This window comes from Physeter macrocephalus, chromosome 7 (assembly GCF_002837175.3).
Source record: "Physeter macrocephalus isolate SW-GA chromosome 7, ASM283717v5, whole genome shotgun sequence".
NCBI classification, from domain to species: domain Eukaryota; kingdom Metazoa; phylum Chordata; class Mammalia; order Artiodactyla; family Physeteridae; genus Physeter; species Physeter macrocephalus.
In genome coordinates this window covers 143,833,658-143,849,164 of record NC_041220.1, presented here as the reverse complement: position 1 = coordinate 143,849,164, position 15,507 = coordinate 143,833,658, and the positions used below count along the sequence as shown (strand labels likewise).

Here is a 15,507-nt window from a genome sequence, read left to right as displayed (position 1 = left end):
TGCGGAGCACAGGCTCCGGACGCGCAGGCTCAGCGGCCATGGCTCACGGGCCCGGCCGCTCCGCGGCATGTGGGATCCTCCCGGACCGGGGCGCGAACCTGGTTCCCCTGCATCGGCAGGCGGACGCGCAACCACTGCGCCACCAGGGAAGCCCCTAATCTGGTATTTAAATTGCAGAGGAATGTCTTCTTGCCTAGGTCCATAGAGCTTTCCTGTTTCCTCCCTTTAGGTTCTTATTCTCCGGAATCACGGGCTTGTATCTGTTGGCGAGAGCGTTGAGGAGGCCTTCTATTACATCCATAACCTTGTGGTTGCATGTGAGATCCAGGTAGGTGGTGGCCGTTCTGTTTGGTCTGTAGTATACTTAGGTGTTTGTGGGGTTCCCATAGATTTTTGATACTTGTTTTGCAGCAGTGAGTCTGTGAGCGATTTCTTTGCTAAAGACAAGCTCATGGATTTGAAAGATGACCAGGGAAAATGCTGTTTCAACTGATTGAAGTCAGCAAATGATTATTGGGCTTTTCATTTCTAACTTTTTATTTTTCAAATACATAAGTCACTACCGTTGATGGAGTACTAGCATATGCCAGCCCTGCTATCGGGTGCTTTATTTATGTCGCTACATGTCATTGCATTGGAGCTCCACGCACTCTTTTTGAAAAAGCAGGTGCAGGGAGTGGAGACGCGCCCGCAGTCTCACGGCGGTGGGCTCTGCTGGCGCCGAGTCTGCTTGGCCCCTGCGTGCGCTCCTCACCGGCTCTCTGGCTTGTGTCCGTGTGGTGACGCAGCCCCAGTCCCTCCATGGGACCTCGGGAGGGCTTTGTCTTCCCATTTGTCCCTCGAGTATGAGTGCCCAGTATCTTTCCATGCTAAAGAAAACCTTCTGAAAATAACCTTGTGATTTGTCTATCCCTGTCCGTCTCACATTTTTTTTTCTGATAATGATTTGGTTTCTTGTGAAGCCTACATTTCTGTTGAAGTGATCTCTCATAGGCATCTGACCCCCTTGATCAGTAAGGAACTCCAACTGTAATGTTTGCTTGTTTTGGAAAAGGTTCGAACTCTGGCCAGTGCGGGAGGGCCAGACAACTTAGTCCTCCTGGATCCTGGGAAGTACAAGGCCAAATCCCGTTCCCCCGGGTCCCCGGCAGGGGAGGGCAGCGGATCGCCTCCCAGATGGCAGATTGGTGAGCAGGAGTTTGAAGCGCTCATGCGGATGCTGGATAATCTGGTAAGAAAGTTGCCACCACTTGACGATACAGCGCTCATCCCAGCAGCACACACGTTGGTGTTTTTATAGTGAGTGAACTAGTATTGTGAAATTGCTGTCTTCATGCAGTATCAGAGAATGCTTTCACCCTCAAAAGTGATGAAGAAGCACCAGGGCAATTTAACTTCTAAGCTAAACTGCGATTGAATATACAGGTGAGGGTTGCTTGTCTCGTTTTGTTTTTTAAAGGTAGTCTTGTTTGGACTGTGTGGGGTCAGGAGCACAGAGAATGGTCTGCTCTGCTGGATAAGTAACTCCTCGAGTAGCAGGGTCCGCCCAGTACCCATCATCCCGCAAGCAAGCTGCCAAGGGGACTTTCTAAATCAGTCAGCCAAGTGTCTTGTTTTTGTTTTAACAGTAAATTCTAGCTACGCGGGGCCTGACTGCTGTGTTCCACACACTTTGCTGCCGATTTATTGTGTGGGAGACCCTCTGCTGCCTCCTGTGGGGACCTGGAGCCCAGCGTGGTACAGGAGCGTGGCTGCGGGGCTTTTAGCATAATAGGAATGTTCTAATAGTACATGGCAGGATGTGGTCTGTTAGGTGGCTGCAGTGAGGGATGTCATCCTTTTGCAAGGATCAGGGAGGAAATTTATGTAGAGGGTGGCACTTGAGAAGGACCTCAGAGAAGAGGTAGAAGCGTGGCAGGCTGAGTTGGGGGAAGGAAAGCATCCGTAGCAGAGGTGAGGGCATGGCTGGAGACACGGCAGCAGGACAGGGTCATGCCTTTCAGGTCCGTCTCTGATCTCGCCAAGTTCTTTAAATATTCACAACAAGGTACTTAGGGTCGAAGCAATCACATTAAAAGACAAATGACTCTGTGATGGGGCCCTTTTCCTGCTGCAGTGTCATACCTCTTCGATAGGATTCAAGAGAGTCTCCTCCTGCCACATGATGTTAGGTGCTGGAGACAAAAAAGACCTGTCCTGGGCATGTGGGACAGAGAAGACACTGGAAGGGCATGTTGCCAGCTTCACATAAAGAAAGTCGCCACAATTGGACCAGGTCACGGGTGGGATGTGTGGCTTCAGGAAGATCTTGGAAGAAAAAGAACTCACGGATCTGATTCAGGGTGTGCTAAGTGTCCTCAGAGGGTTCTTCTCACTGAAATTCTTTGGACTTAGGAGAATGTTCATTGCTGGAAAGGGAGAGCTGGGACTTAACTGCCTAGAAGTGATGGTCACAGGAGTAGATTTGATCAGTGAGGGAGGGGTGAACCTCCCATAACTTCTGCATTCATTTGCTCAGTAAGTGGGTTGCATTAACTGACCATCTAGTCTTGAGCCTGTAGCCATGACCAGGACACAGTTCCTGCCCTCAGGGAGTTCATGGCCTAGTCAGGGAAATGGACAAACAAGTCCCGGATGCAGCCCAGCACCTGTGACGTGTGCGCTGACGGAGCGCGAAGGCAGCTGCAGGGCGGAGGGGGTGCATGAGCTGGGACTGCTTCAAGGGAAGCAGCAAGAGGAAGAAAGCTCACTAAGACGCTGAAAGAGGCAGGCCAGGACAGTGCAGTCTCAGGGAGGTCACACCCGGAGAAGGTTTGAGAGTGGGAGGTGGTCGCTCAGGCATCTGCATCCGGAGTCCGATACCCCGAGGGGCCCGGCAAGGCGAGGAACGCTGGGGCGACCCAGGCTTACTGGCCCTTCCTCTGTCCTCTTAGCAAATACTTGACGTTCACTACGCTTGTACCTAAAAGTCAGGCGGGGAACGGGAGGGGGGAATAAAAATCGGGAACACCAGCCGCCACATCTTGTGCACTCAGTACATTCTGGAATGTGGAGAGAGAGAGAATTAAAATTAGTAACTCCAGTTTGATAGGGGAGGGAGATAAAGGATGAAAGGTTAATAGGCAGAATTACAGCAAGGGAGTTTTCCTCAGTGCCCTTAATGTGCACAGGTTATATTTAATATTAGAAGGCTGTGTGGCGTACAAGAAATAAAGTTGGACAGCGATCACTGACCCTAGCCATGTGTTAATTTCACATTCTGGCCAACTGTACATGCTGGCTGGTAGCTGAGCAGCGTAGAGCGTAGTTGACGACCCTCACACTGTAGGATTATGTCATATAAAGTCCGTAAACACTTCTGACATAGAAAGTCAGAAGAAAGGCTAGTTTGTTTCCCAGTCAAGATGTCATTCCAGCTTCTCAAAGAAGGGATGAATCCATTATTTTTAACTCGAAGCCATCCATGTAGGAGGTCTGAGGGCTGAGTACTGCCTCTGATTTTGGTTTGGCATTTAAAGGGGAAGAATAAAGAAAAAAACCCATGCCCCCTCAGAGTAAAATTTTGTGATGTCCTGGATGGTTTATTCCGAAGTCATGACGATTACTCAAGAGTCCTGGCTCTCTCAGCAAGAGGACACCTGAATTCATAAGAACTGTATTTTTCTGAAGATCGTCTTTTTACAGCTGAGTGGTTATCTTTTGTTATTCTTCAACAAAGCATGTTCATAAATGGAAACGTTGCCTGTGTAGACATTCACCTACCTTCCTGAGGGTAGTTACAAAACAAGAGTAAACAAAACAACAACCAACTCCATTCAGGGGTTACCACCACCGTTTTTTGAATGTATTAAGGGAACGATTGGTAATAAAGGTGGTAACCCCCCAAAGAGGACAATCACCCAGAGGGGAGAGAGAATTCCTGAATTGAGAGGAACGTTTTCTACAGTACCTTGGCAAGTAGAGTGCAGCCACTGACTCATCCTGTGTGACTAGCCCTCTGTAATCCTTTCAAATCTTAATTCTCTTGTCATTCATTGTGAAGGTGCCATAAATGACCTGGTCCAGGTATGAAACTGTGGGTCAGGAGTCCAGGCACAGCTGAGCTAGGTCCTTGGCTTAGGGTCTCATAAGGCTGCAGTCAGGGTGTTGGCCTGGGCTGGGTTCTCATCAGAAGGCTCTACTGGTGGAGGATCCAATTCCAAACTCCTCACATCATGGGCAGAATTCATGTTCTTACAGCTCAGGAGTCATGGCAGCTTGCTTCTTCAGAGCCAGCGATGGGCAGAGAGAGTTTCTCAAGACGGGTGCTGCCCTCCTATGTAACATATCCCATCACCTTTGCCCAATTCTGCTGGTTTCAAGCAGGTTGCTGGTTCCCCTCACACTGCAGGGGAAGGGCTTTACAGGAGGTGGGGGTCTTGGGGGGCCACTGTAATGTCTGTCCGTCACAGCTTCTAAATGCTCAGCTCTGGAGAGGAAGGATGAGTGAGACACCATCCTTGCCTTGGAGATGCTGTCTGTGGGCTATTAGCATGCAGGTGGGTCAGCACGGTGGGCTCAGTGCCGTTACAGAGGCGGGAATTAGTGGGGCAGGCGTTTTAAAGCACAGCAAATGGTCGTGAAACAGGGTTGAAGGTTAATGCAAATATTGTTATGTTCAGAAGTAAAGTAATTTCTCCATGGGGTACCAGTTGTCATGAGGTGTACTTGTTTGGTATTCCTGAAAGATTTTTACCGTGACTTAACAGGTTAAAAAAAAGTGTTGGGCTTCCCTGGTGGCGCAGGGGTTGGGAGTACGCCTGCCGACGCAGGGGGCGCGGGTTCGTGCCCCGGTCCGGGAGGATCCCACGTGCCGCGGAGCGGCTGGGCCCGTGAGCCACGGCCGCTGGGCCTGCGCGTCCAGAGCCTGTGCTCCGCAACGGGAGAGGCCGCAACGGTGAGAGGCCTGCGTACCGCAAAAAAAAAAAAAAAAAAAAAAGACCAGGGTTTACTTGCTGCTGGTTATAGTATAAGTTATATTAATCAGCCTACTTAACACTTTTTTTTTGTTTTTGTGGTACGCGGGCCTCTCACCGTTGTGGCCTCTCCCGTTGCGGAGCACAGGCTCCGGACGCGCAGGCCCAGAGGCCGTGGCTCACGGGCCCAGCCGCTCCGCGGCACGTGGGATCCTCCCGGACCGGGGCACGAACCCGCGTCCCCTGCGTCGGCAGGCGGACTCTCAACCACTGCGCCACCAGGGAAGCCCTAAACCCTGGTCTTTTAAATTTTAACTTTTTGTTGATATATATATATATATATATATATATATACCCAGCCGCTCCGCGGCACGTGGGATCCTCCCGGACCGGGGCACGAACCCGCGTCCCCTGCGTCGGCAGGCGGACTCTCAACCACTGCGCCACCAGGGAAGCCCTAAACCCTGGTCTTTTAAATTTTAACTTTTTGTTGATATATATATGAATAGGAGAGTGTACCTATTTAAGTGTTCAGTTTATTAGTTTTTAAAAACTGAACACACTGTGTAACCAGCACCCATATCAAAAAACAATACCAGCACCTCAGAACCTCGTATCCCCCTTTGAGTCTCTTACCCCATCCCAAGGGTGACCACTATGCATCCTTCTAACAGCAAAGATTGGTTTTGCCTCTTTTTTACTATTTATAAATGGAATCATACAGTATATTCTTTCACATTTGGTTTCTTTCACTCAATACCGTATTTGGGAAGATTCACCCAAATTTTGTACCTAGTAATATTCTCATTGCTGTGTCGTGCTCTGCTACGTGAATATACCACCGTTCATCCATTCTACTGTTGATGGACTTTTGGGTTTTTCTCCTTTAGGGCTTTGGGAATAGTGGCGCTGTTAGCGTCTTCATACCTGTCTTTTGGTGAACATATTTGCGTTTCTCCTGGGCGTGCATGGACATAGGGTGTGCATATAGTCAGCTTTTGTAGATATTTCCACACAGTTTTCCAAAGTGAAACTCTGTTTTGAGATCTGAAATATTGACTCTGTCTCTCTCTCTGGCCCCTAGGGTTACAGAACTGGCTACCCTTATCGATACCCTGCTCTGAGAGAGAAATCTAAAAAATACAGCGATGTGGAGGTTCCTGCCAGTGTCACAGGTTACCCCTTTGCGAGTGACGGTGATTCGGGCACTTGCTCCCCTCTCAGACACAGTTTTCAGAAGCAGCAACGAGAGAAGACAAGATGGCTGAACTCTGGCCGGGGTGACGATGCTTCTGAGGAAGGGCAGAACGGAAGCAGCCCCAAGTCGAAGACTAAGGTGTGGACGAACATTACACACGATCACGTGAAACCCTTGCTGCAGTCTCTCTCGTCCGGTGTCTGCGTGCCAAGCTGTATTACCAACTGCTTGGTCTGTGCCTACCTTACTGTTCATAGTTAGATGATGTAGAGCACGTCTGGCAGCTGGGGCTTCGGAGGCTTTGGGAACCTGGCCCTTCTGACCCAGGGCTAGGCGAGCCTTCCTCAGTAACCTTCCTTAGCCTGAACCCAGATCCACTTTTGCATCAGATATAATTCAAGTAATACCGTCTGCTTGAAACTGCTTAAGATATGTTGTACCTCTGCAGTAATTCCAGCATTACCTAACTCCATACACAGCAAAAATGCTACATAACTTAGGCATGGATTAACCTAAAAGTAGGAGCTATCATTCAATTCAGATCGTATCTGAAGAATCTTTAATACTTCATGACGAAAAGATGGTTGAAGCATAACCTCTTACTTTAATGTCGTAAACTCAGCTGTTTCATTAAGTCACTAACTTAGGTCTGTTCTTTAAAGTCTTAGTGTTTTCTTAAGCAGTTTTCCCTCGTGGCTCATGGGCATCTTCTCAGCTGACCCTCGTCCTTTCTCGTTAGCCTCCTTCCCTGTTTGCTGTCCCAAAGCCTCCGAACGCTCTCAGCCAGCTACTTTCTGCATGGACTGTTGCATGTGAGTAGATGGCCATAGTGGAGAGTCTTCTGACTCCTGCTGGGTGTGGCATGGCCCAAGTGCAGCCAGGCTATCCGCAGGCACCAGCGACAGACGCTGAGGCGAGCTTCGTGTCAGGAGTAACGCTGCCCTGAACGCTACTCCGCCGTCTGGTGCTCAAACATCCCTGGGCAGCGCTAGCCCTGGACGGGCCACTGGCCCCTGCATCAGAGTAGGAGAGGCCCTCGGTGGGGCCTCTTGTGAGGAGAGGAGGCCGGGACGCACGTGTCTCTGCATGGTTAGTTCCATAGCAGTTGAGGAGACATCAGCCTAGATGTGCTGAAACGGGACACCAAGTAAGCAAGGCAGGCCTTCCTGCTTCCCTTGTAACAGTGCTTTTGCTTCATAGATTTATCTAAAAGAAATAAAAGTTCTGTCTTCCCCAGGTGGTTCTGGTGTTTTCCAGATGCACAGTTGTTGAGACAGCCTCTGTGCTCCTAAGGAAACGTGTCACGTGGCAGAGACTCTGCGTGAATGTGGCCGGGGCCGGTGTTGGAGCCCATCCCCCTCCTGCTCCTCTCACCCTCTTCCTCTCTCCCTCTGTCCCTTATTTCCTTTTTTCATTTTATTTGTTTAGTTTGTCACTTATTTCACTTGTCGAAGGGAGTGGGCCTGAAAACAGCTTCTGCTGACCACATACATATGTAGTGCTGAATTGCTGTGATGAATTTTCCCGAAGTGTACGTGTAGCAGCAGCTTTGAGCCTTATTTACTGTTAGCTTGAAAAAACATATTAAATCGCTTTAGGTATTTTAGTCACTGTGTACATTGAAGGGGAGACTTTGTTCAACTTTTAAATTTGTTTCTTACTGTTCTGGAGTAAAACGAATTCCATGCGCTGTTTTCAGGTTGGTATATTAATTTATAATTATTCGTAAGTTTTCAGACTTGTTCAAGCTTCTGAGGTGGTTGTTTTAATGTTTTAACTAAAAATTATTTTTCATAAGAAGCTGCAGTTATCTCTGTCTGAGGGGATCAGCGTCAGCGAGCGCCTCGCAGCTCATGCCCATATCCCACGCTGCCTTCACAGCGGCCCAGCACTGGACGCTTTTGCTGCTTTCTTTAAAGTCTCGGTTTATGGCTATCTTATTGCCTCTTGAAAATATGCTGAGAGGCATAGCATTTGCTCTCTACGATGGGCTTGTGTTAGGGTTCAGTGCCTCCTCATGCCTAAGAGTGAGAATTTGATTAAAAATCTCATATTTGATTGGAGGTCCGAAAACAAAGTACGCATGAAAGCCGCAGCATGCTGATATAATACGCACTGGTGTCTGAAACAGCCTTCCAGTAAGGGTTCACGAGCGCTTTAAGTTTGTTTGGGACATTTTTGTAACACTCAAAAGTATTAATTATATAAAGTACTTGACATCACCAAACTCTTCCGCCAGGTAGCTACTGTATAAGTCTTCATACAGTAATCTTCTTGGGTCGAAATGGCTACGCAAACAGTACCTTCTGGTGCGGTAGTTTATTTTAATGCAAAACTTTGGTGATGCCCACTCTTGCCTCACCGCACAGAGTCTCCCCTCACCTGGGCAGCAGCATCACACCGCCTCTCATGACCCTGTCATCTCACGCTTCCAGCCGGCTTTGGTGTTCAGGACTCTCGGAGCGGTGAACCAGTGTGCTCTGAAGGGTCCCCCGCGGCTTGTCCGAGGGAGTCACGGGGCATAGCTCTGTCGTCAGCCCGTGTCGCGCCCCAGATTTCAGCTGGGCGTTCTGACTGGCACTTGCCAGTCGCTCACAACTCTGGCTTCCAGCATTACTGGTTTCCAGCTACTGCAGTGACCCAGGCGGTGTGGTCATTGGTTCACCCTCTGTGAAGTTCGGTGCATGACCAGCTGTGAGAGGAGTTGGACGGATTGGATGCTGTGGTGTCACTTGCTGTTGTCACGATTCTGACTTTTCACCGGTCCTTGCTATTACAGTGGACTAAAGAGGATGGACATAGGACCCCCACCTCAGCCGTCCCTAACCTGTTTGTCCCGTTGAACACCAACCCAAAGGAGGTCCAGGAGATGAGGAACAAGGTGTGCACCACCTGCCGCCAGCGATCGGCGGAGGCTGACGTGCGTGCGGGAGGGGGCAGCCCGGGGGGCGCGGGCAGGAGGCCCGTGGCTGAGCGGGGAGGGCGTAGCTCCAGGAGCACCTCCGCTGCCACCCCGTGACTGCCGAGGTCCTCCCCTCCCACTGCTTTGCCGCTGCGCTGACGCAGTGCGGTGGCAGTGCGTGAGCAGCGGACGCTTTGGCCCCCGTTGTCGAACCCACACCTGCTCACATAGCAGGGCAGAATTGAAGGTGCAGAGCCTGTTCCTGGCAAGAGCAGCCTTTGCCCCCTGCCTTGCAGGGTTCGTTTGAAGAGTTAGAACGTTTGGTATATTGGAACATGAGATCCCCCAGTGTTCACAGTGTCACTAAAAGATGGGCACACGGGGGGTGCCTCCCTTCAAGTTAGTGAGTTCAGTGAGGTCTGTGCCTGCCGAAGTCGTCTGGAAGGGGCCCTCCATCTCCTCAGACCCGTGAATTACTAATCGGGCCGGACCAGCACCGTTAAGCGGGCACGGTGGTCACGCAGGACCCGCTGGGGTGCAGGGCAGAACAGAAGAGCAGCTTGCGCTGGGGGGCCCAAGTGCACAAATGGTGACTTTCATCACCACGAGGTTTCTCCGTACTGTTGATGTGTGTTTCTCTTCTTGCCACCCTCAGATTCGAGAGCAGAACCTACAGGACATTAAGACGGCTGGCCCCCAGTCCCAGGTGTTGTGTGGTGTGGTGATGGACAGGAGCCTCGTCCAGGTGAGAGCTCAGAATGTCTCTGACGGTAGTGGGTGGTGGCTCTAATGACTGCCCGCTCCAGAATTATTCTTAAGTTGGGAGAGAATGACTATGAGGTAAGTGTCCTAGGCAACCAGTTTTCTTTGTTCAGAGTCTTCATGATAAGAAGTAACCCAGCCACTTTTCCTTGAGTGGTAGACCAAGCATAAGCATGCCCAGGGCCGTGTCCCCCTCCAGCCCAGCTCCATGTCGTGCATGCCTGGCTGAGGGCCTGGGTTCGCCCGGTGTTAGCGGTGAACTGTGTACACGCTGGAAGAGGGAGGGTGGGTGTCGTGGACTTTGGTTCCTGTATAGATTGCTGTCCACAACAAAGTGCTGCTTGGGGAAAAGTGCAGAGGGTTCCTGTAAATGTGGTCCACATTTACACGCATTTCTGTAAAAGGATCGTACCTCATGGCACATTGAAGATAATTGTGTAAGTAGTTATCTCTGAAAATTAAGTTGCCACCGAATGTTTTAAACATGACTCACCGGGGTTGGTGATTGTTGCATTTTCTGACGTTGGCCAGCCATGGTCCTGGTTCTGTGGCCCGTGTTTGCATGTTGCACCGCCATCACCGCTGCATCGCTGTTGACGGCTGTCCCGCTGCATGCTCTCAGCTGGCTCCATCCTGTGCTCTCGTTGATGTTCCACAGCCGGGCCTGGTGGGCTCTGACGACTCAGTTTACTGTTGCAGGACGCGCCCCTCTCTGACTGTACGGAAACAATCGAAGGGCTCGAGCGTACAGAGCAGACCTTTAGTCCCGCTAAGTCTCTCTCTTTTAGAAAGGTACTCACCGCCCCGTCCTCAGCTACCTGTCGGCACACCCTGCTCTTTACCCACCCCGCCCCTCACCTGTCGCTCTCGCTAGGTATTGTCTTAGGTACCGCAGGAGCTTTAAACGGATCTCTCGATTATTTGTGAGATCGTACAAAAGGTTCTGTTCTGCTTATCCGGTTCTTTAAAGAAAGCATTTTGTATGAGGTTATTTTTACAATTTTCAGCATTTTTACATTGTGCTGAGAAATGGCTGATCTTAGGGATGTTTCTGAAGTTCTGCATGTGACTTTGGTTGGTGCATGTTTGGGGGATTTAGGAGTTTGCCTTTTACAAGGTGCCAATTGCAGAAGGCTCACGGGCGGACTGAGAGTGTGTCAGCCGCCCCGTGAGACCTCCTGCCTTCGCTTGCTTGGCTGTGACCGGGGGTGCAATGAACGTGGCAGTCAGAGGTTGTATGATTGAGAGAGAGAGACGCCATTTCAGAGGAATGGGAAATAAGACAGGACAGTCTTTGCCAGCCCTTGTTGAGGAAATGTATTTTTACCTTAAAAAAAAAAATTTAAAAAACCTAGATAATTGTTTTAAATGTTGCAAGGGGGAAGAAATACTTATGAAAATTTGAAACTCAGAATTGTAATTTCTCTGTGTACGTGCATGCCTGACATGTACAGTAGGTGGAAAATGTATCTGGTGTAACTTGCCCAGGTGGAAGGAAACCCTCTACACCCTCAGGCTGCTAGTTTGCAGAGCCAGAGTGGCTGACCACACGGCTGAGTGTCTTAGTGGTGTGTACCCTGTGTTCAAAGGGAATTTTCAGGGTCTCTTTCTATTAATACACCTCCAGTGAGATGCAAGTATCATTTTATCAAGGTCCCCTTTGCCAGAGAAATCAGATTTGCACTAACGATTCTGGAAGCCCTGCCGATAAAATTTTCTTGCACGTTTACATATTAATTCAATGGGCCCCATTTTTCCTTGTCCTTAGAATGTACTTCCAGCTACCATTCTTAGAGGAACTTCTCAGAGCACGGGAGAAAGATGTCTTCTTACCCCTGTTGCTTGTTTTTCATGTTGCTACTTTGGACCATAAGCTGTTGTGATCTTGTTAGTTCATAATTCTCTCTCTCAGATGCGTCCAGGTGTGTTGAGTCCATGCCCAGGGTGCTTACTGTGAAAGCCCAAAACCACCTCCAGCTTCGTGGGCTCAGCCAGTTCACAGTCATTGCTGTGCAGTCTCTGGCATTATCTTGCACTTGGTGGTTTCTGTCTGCTCCTTGTGAGGGCTGTCTGGAGGGCAGACTGGCGGGCTGGATTAGAGGGCGCTCTCGTGGCTCCGGTTACGGTCTGGCTTTCGCTCCACCGAGTGGTGCTCAGATTTGGGAGCGCGTCACAGTCACCTGCGACCGCTTCACGAAGTGTTGTCCGTAGGGCCCCCTCATGCCTGGCTGGGAAGTTAAGAGTCTGTGGGCGTGAGATTCCTGGAGATTCCGGCGTCCTCGCCACAGCAGATGTGAACAGCATGCCGCTCTGAGTGCTGGGTCCGGTGCGGTTAGCCGAGGAGACTGCTCCCAGCTGGGGAGGTGTTGACATCCCTGGACACAGATTTCTGTCCCCGGGTTTCCTCCATCCTCCTTCTGGCGCTCACATCTGCACCCTTGCTCTTCTCCCCACTACGCCTGTCTCAGCCGGTGGTGAGTCACAGTGGGCTTTGACTCCACCAACGTCCTTGACTGGCTCTGTGTCCACATCCTTCCGTGTGGACTTCAAGATGCAGATGGCATTACTCCTGGAAGATGGCACTGCTTGCTGGCAGGTTGAGTTCTCCTTGAGCAGGGAAGGACTGGGGTTGTTAATGTTCTAAACACGTCCTCTTCCCGGTAAGGCAAGTGTACGGATACTTGCTTCCCGTTTGAGAACTTGAGGAACAGGTGTTTGGGACTTGGGAAGTTGGGGCTTTTCTGGAAGGACTTGGCTTTGCCTCCGTCTCTCCCTCATGGGGATAGCTGTTCACACAGGGCAGGGGGTGTCTTCTGGCGGAGGAGGGGCAGTGAGCCGCCAGCCACACCCCGACACTCCGGTTCTGGAAGGAATGCTGAGCCCTGCTGCAGGCGCTTGACCCCAGTGCTGCACGAGCCAGTACGCAGCCTTCTGGACTTCGTTACGAGTGAATCGAGTTGTTAGAGACCAGGGTGGGAAGGTCTATGCTGAGAGTTGTCCAGCGCGGGGGAGAACTCTGTTGTGCGATTTGTGTAGCGTGAGCTTCCCTGTTGCCGCATGTGCCTGCAGCCCCCTGCCGCATGGTAGAAACGTGAGGAGGCCTACGGCCCAACTTGTGGACTCGCCCGGTGCACTTGGTGTTGACCACCTAGTGTGTGTGTGGCCCAGCACCTGGAGTGTAAATTCAAACCCGAGTAGGTTTTACAGGCGAAAACCTGATGCTCAGAGGGGTCAGGGCACTAGACCAGGTTTGCACAGCTTCGGAGCTGGAGCTGTCCTCCCACACAGGCGGTGTCAGTCGGGGCAGACGTAGTTGCTGGGCGTCGGTCCTGCTTAGAGCCCGTGGTGGTGGCTCCAAGTGACGGCAGCAGCGAGAGTCTCTGCGGGGCCCGCTGGCGGGAGCAGCCACTGCGCATCCTGGTTTCTCAGCCTGGGTTGCTCCACAGCGGGCCTGCGTCCCTCTGCATCTCAGGCGTATCTGTGTCTCCTTCCCTCCGGAATAACAGGGTCCCTGTGTCCCTGGATCTGTTCAGAGCTGGTCTGGAAGGCAGCTCGGCCCTTGGCTGAGGAATTGGGAGGAGGGAGCTCCCTGCCGGTGGGGCAGGAACCGGCCATGCTGCAGCTCGAGGGCCAGGTGTTCCAGACGGAAAGGGCCTTGCTTGACCACAGGGCGTCTCCGTGGCAGTTGACTGAACATTTGATTTAAATGATGTAAACATTGCTCTCAAAGCTCGAATCTCCATCTCATTTTACTGACGGCGATACCAGGGTGCAAACGCGGTTCCCTCGTTGCCGTAGATCCTAGAAGGTTAGTGGTCAGCACGCCTCAGCTCTGCTCAGCCCGGCGGGCCCCTCTTGAGGCCCGTCAAACAGGCCCGTGGACAGGAAGGGGCTTGTCTCAGGCCACAGAGCTAACTTGTGGCAGACGAGCATCCGATCCCTGTCTGGGGAGGCTGGGCTACTTCTGAAGGAAAAGCCAGTCCACCTGGGGTCGGGCCTGCTCAGAAGGAGCCCCCTCCCCATCTAGGCAGCTGATGTCCGATCTCGAGGCTCTCTGAGCACAGGCTGCGGATTCCAGCCTTTTCCTTCTCTCTCCTGGTGGGGTCCGTGTCGCTGGACAGTGACTGCTCAGCCCAGGTTCCCAGGGGAGCAGTTGGCCGGTGAGCTGAATTTCCTGGGACTCGGCCTGGCCCTGTCTCTCGTGCACGTCGCTGGCACGCCGTCTCCCTCTGGTGTTCGCCCACCGAGGAGAGCGCTGCTGGGCCAGGCCTGGCATCGAAACCATTGTGGATTCTCCTGTTTTCACTGGCTTTCAGAAGTTCTCATTAAGTAATGGGCATGTGCTTGGGTTCTGGTTAACTTTCTCAAAACGGAGCCCCAGAGCGTGTGGGGGCCAAGCTGGCGAGCTGTGGGGCACAGAGCTGCGCTGGGCAGGCGAGGGTGGGCGGGCATAGCGCCCGAGGGCTGCCCGCTGCTCCCTGCCTGTGCAGCCTGGCTGCGTTGGCCTCCTCCTTGAGGGCCAGGCCACCTGTGTGCTTCGCTTTGCTTAAGCTTTCTTTTTTCTTTTGTATAAATTCTTACAGTTTTCCAAATTCCTCAGACAAGTGCTGGTGTTTTGTGACATTCTGTTATCTCTTAATGTTTTGGGGTGAGTTACAGGATCTAGTTACAAATCAAATGCACAGTCAAAAGAACAGAACTTTTCTGTGCTCTTAGAACCTAAGCACATTTCTGAGCACACCTACCTGAGTGTTGTGATCATGACATTTTCTGATTTGGGAGGAGGGTAATTGACTTTAAAAGTCCCCTTTTCCATCCATCCCTGTCTGTCTGTGAGGAGATGGGCCTCTCCCTGGGGTGCTCTACACACTTGATCTGCACGTTGGTGCCTTTGCTTCTGAAATCTGAACGATTTTCCTAGGAGTCTCTCCCCTGTTGCATGTGTTTCTCAGTCTTCTACTGCTGCAGGCTGCCGCTCAGCCGAAGCCTCAGGGCCTCGGGCCGTACCCGGGCTGCCTCTCAGGGACGTGTGTGCGCCCCGCCCCACCCTTGCCCGGGAGGAGGGAGAGTCCTGGAGCGGCAGGGCTCTTGTACACCAGCCGTGCCTTTGTGTCCGCAGGGCGAGCTGGTGACGGCCTCCAAGGCCATCATTGAGAAGGAGTACCAGCCCCACGTCATCGTGAGCACCACGGGCCCCAACCCCTTCAACACGCTCAGCGACCGCGAGCTGGAGGACTACCGCAGAGAGGTGGAGCGCAAGCAGAGGGGCCCTGGAGGTGGGCGAGCTCGCGGGCCCTGGGCGCGTGGGGCCGGCACGTGGGCCCCGAGGCAGGAGGGCTGCTCTGTGGGCGGCGAGGAAAGAGAAGCCCGGCTTGCCGTGCTGTGCACGTCCTGCTCTGCTCCCGGAGAGAAATCTGTTCCCAAGAACAAGGCCGCATGTGGCAGAGGCCGGCCCGGGTCTGTGACCTGCGTGCGCCCCTGCGTGCGGTCTCCTCCCACCTTTGTCTCAGCTGAAGTCACGGCTTGGAGTTTGCTGACGGGCTCTTTTTCTCCCGTAAGCCCCGAGAGCTCCCTGGCTGGGCATGGTCACAGGCCCAGGGACTAGCGTGTCGGGCTCTCTGGCACCTTTCCAGACCCTGTGAAGGGTGTGGCCAATGCTGGTGCAGCCTTTGCTTCTCTTGGTGGCTCAC

General features: G+C 52.0%; 1 protein-coding gene across 7 annotated transcripts in view; it reads left to right on the top strand.

The window, feature by feature from the left end:
* LOC102994025 (alpha-adducin) overlaps positions 1–15,500 on the top strand; it is a 74,203-nt gene extending 58,703 nt beyond the window's left edge. For 4 of the 7 annotated variants that reach the window (XM_028492416.2, XM_055086259.1, XM_028492418.2 and 1 more), the window contains 7 exons: positions 230–328; positions 1,055–1,231; positions 6,040–6,384; positions 8,933–9,034; positions 9,711–9,800; positions 10,517–10,609; positions 14,937–15,500. In XM_028492416.2, coding sequence (XP_028348217.1) covers positions 230–328; positions 1,055–1,231; positions 6,040–6,384; positions 8,933–9,034; positions 9,711–9,800; positions 10,517–10,609; positions 14,937–15,422 — 1,392 coding nt within the window. In that variant the 3' untranslated portion in view covers positions 15,423–15,500. The remainder of the gene's footprint in view (positions 1–229; positions 329–1,054; positions 1,232–6,039; positions 6,385–8,932; positions 9,035–9,710; positions 9,801–10,516; positions 10,610–14,936) is intronic. The other 3 variants (XM_055086258.1, XM_055086257.1, XM_055086260.1) reach the window with 3 other exon arrangements.
* Positions 15,501–15,507: the final 7 nt, after the last annotated feature.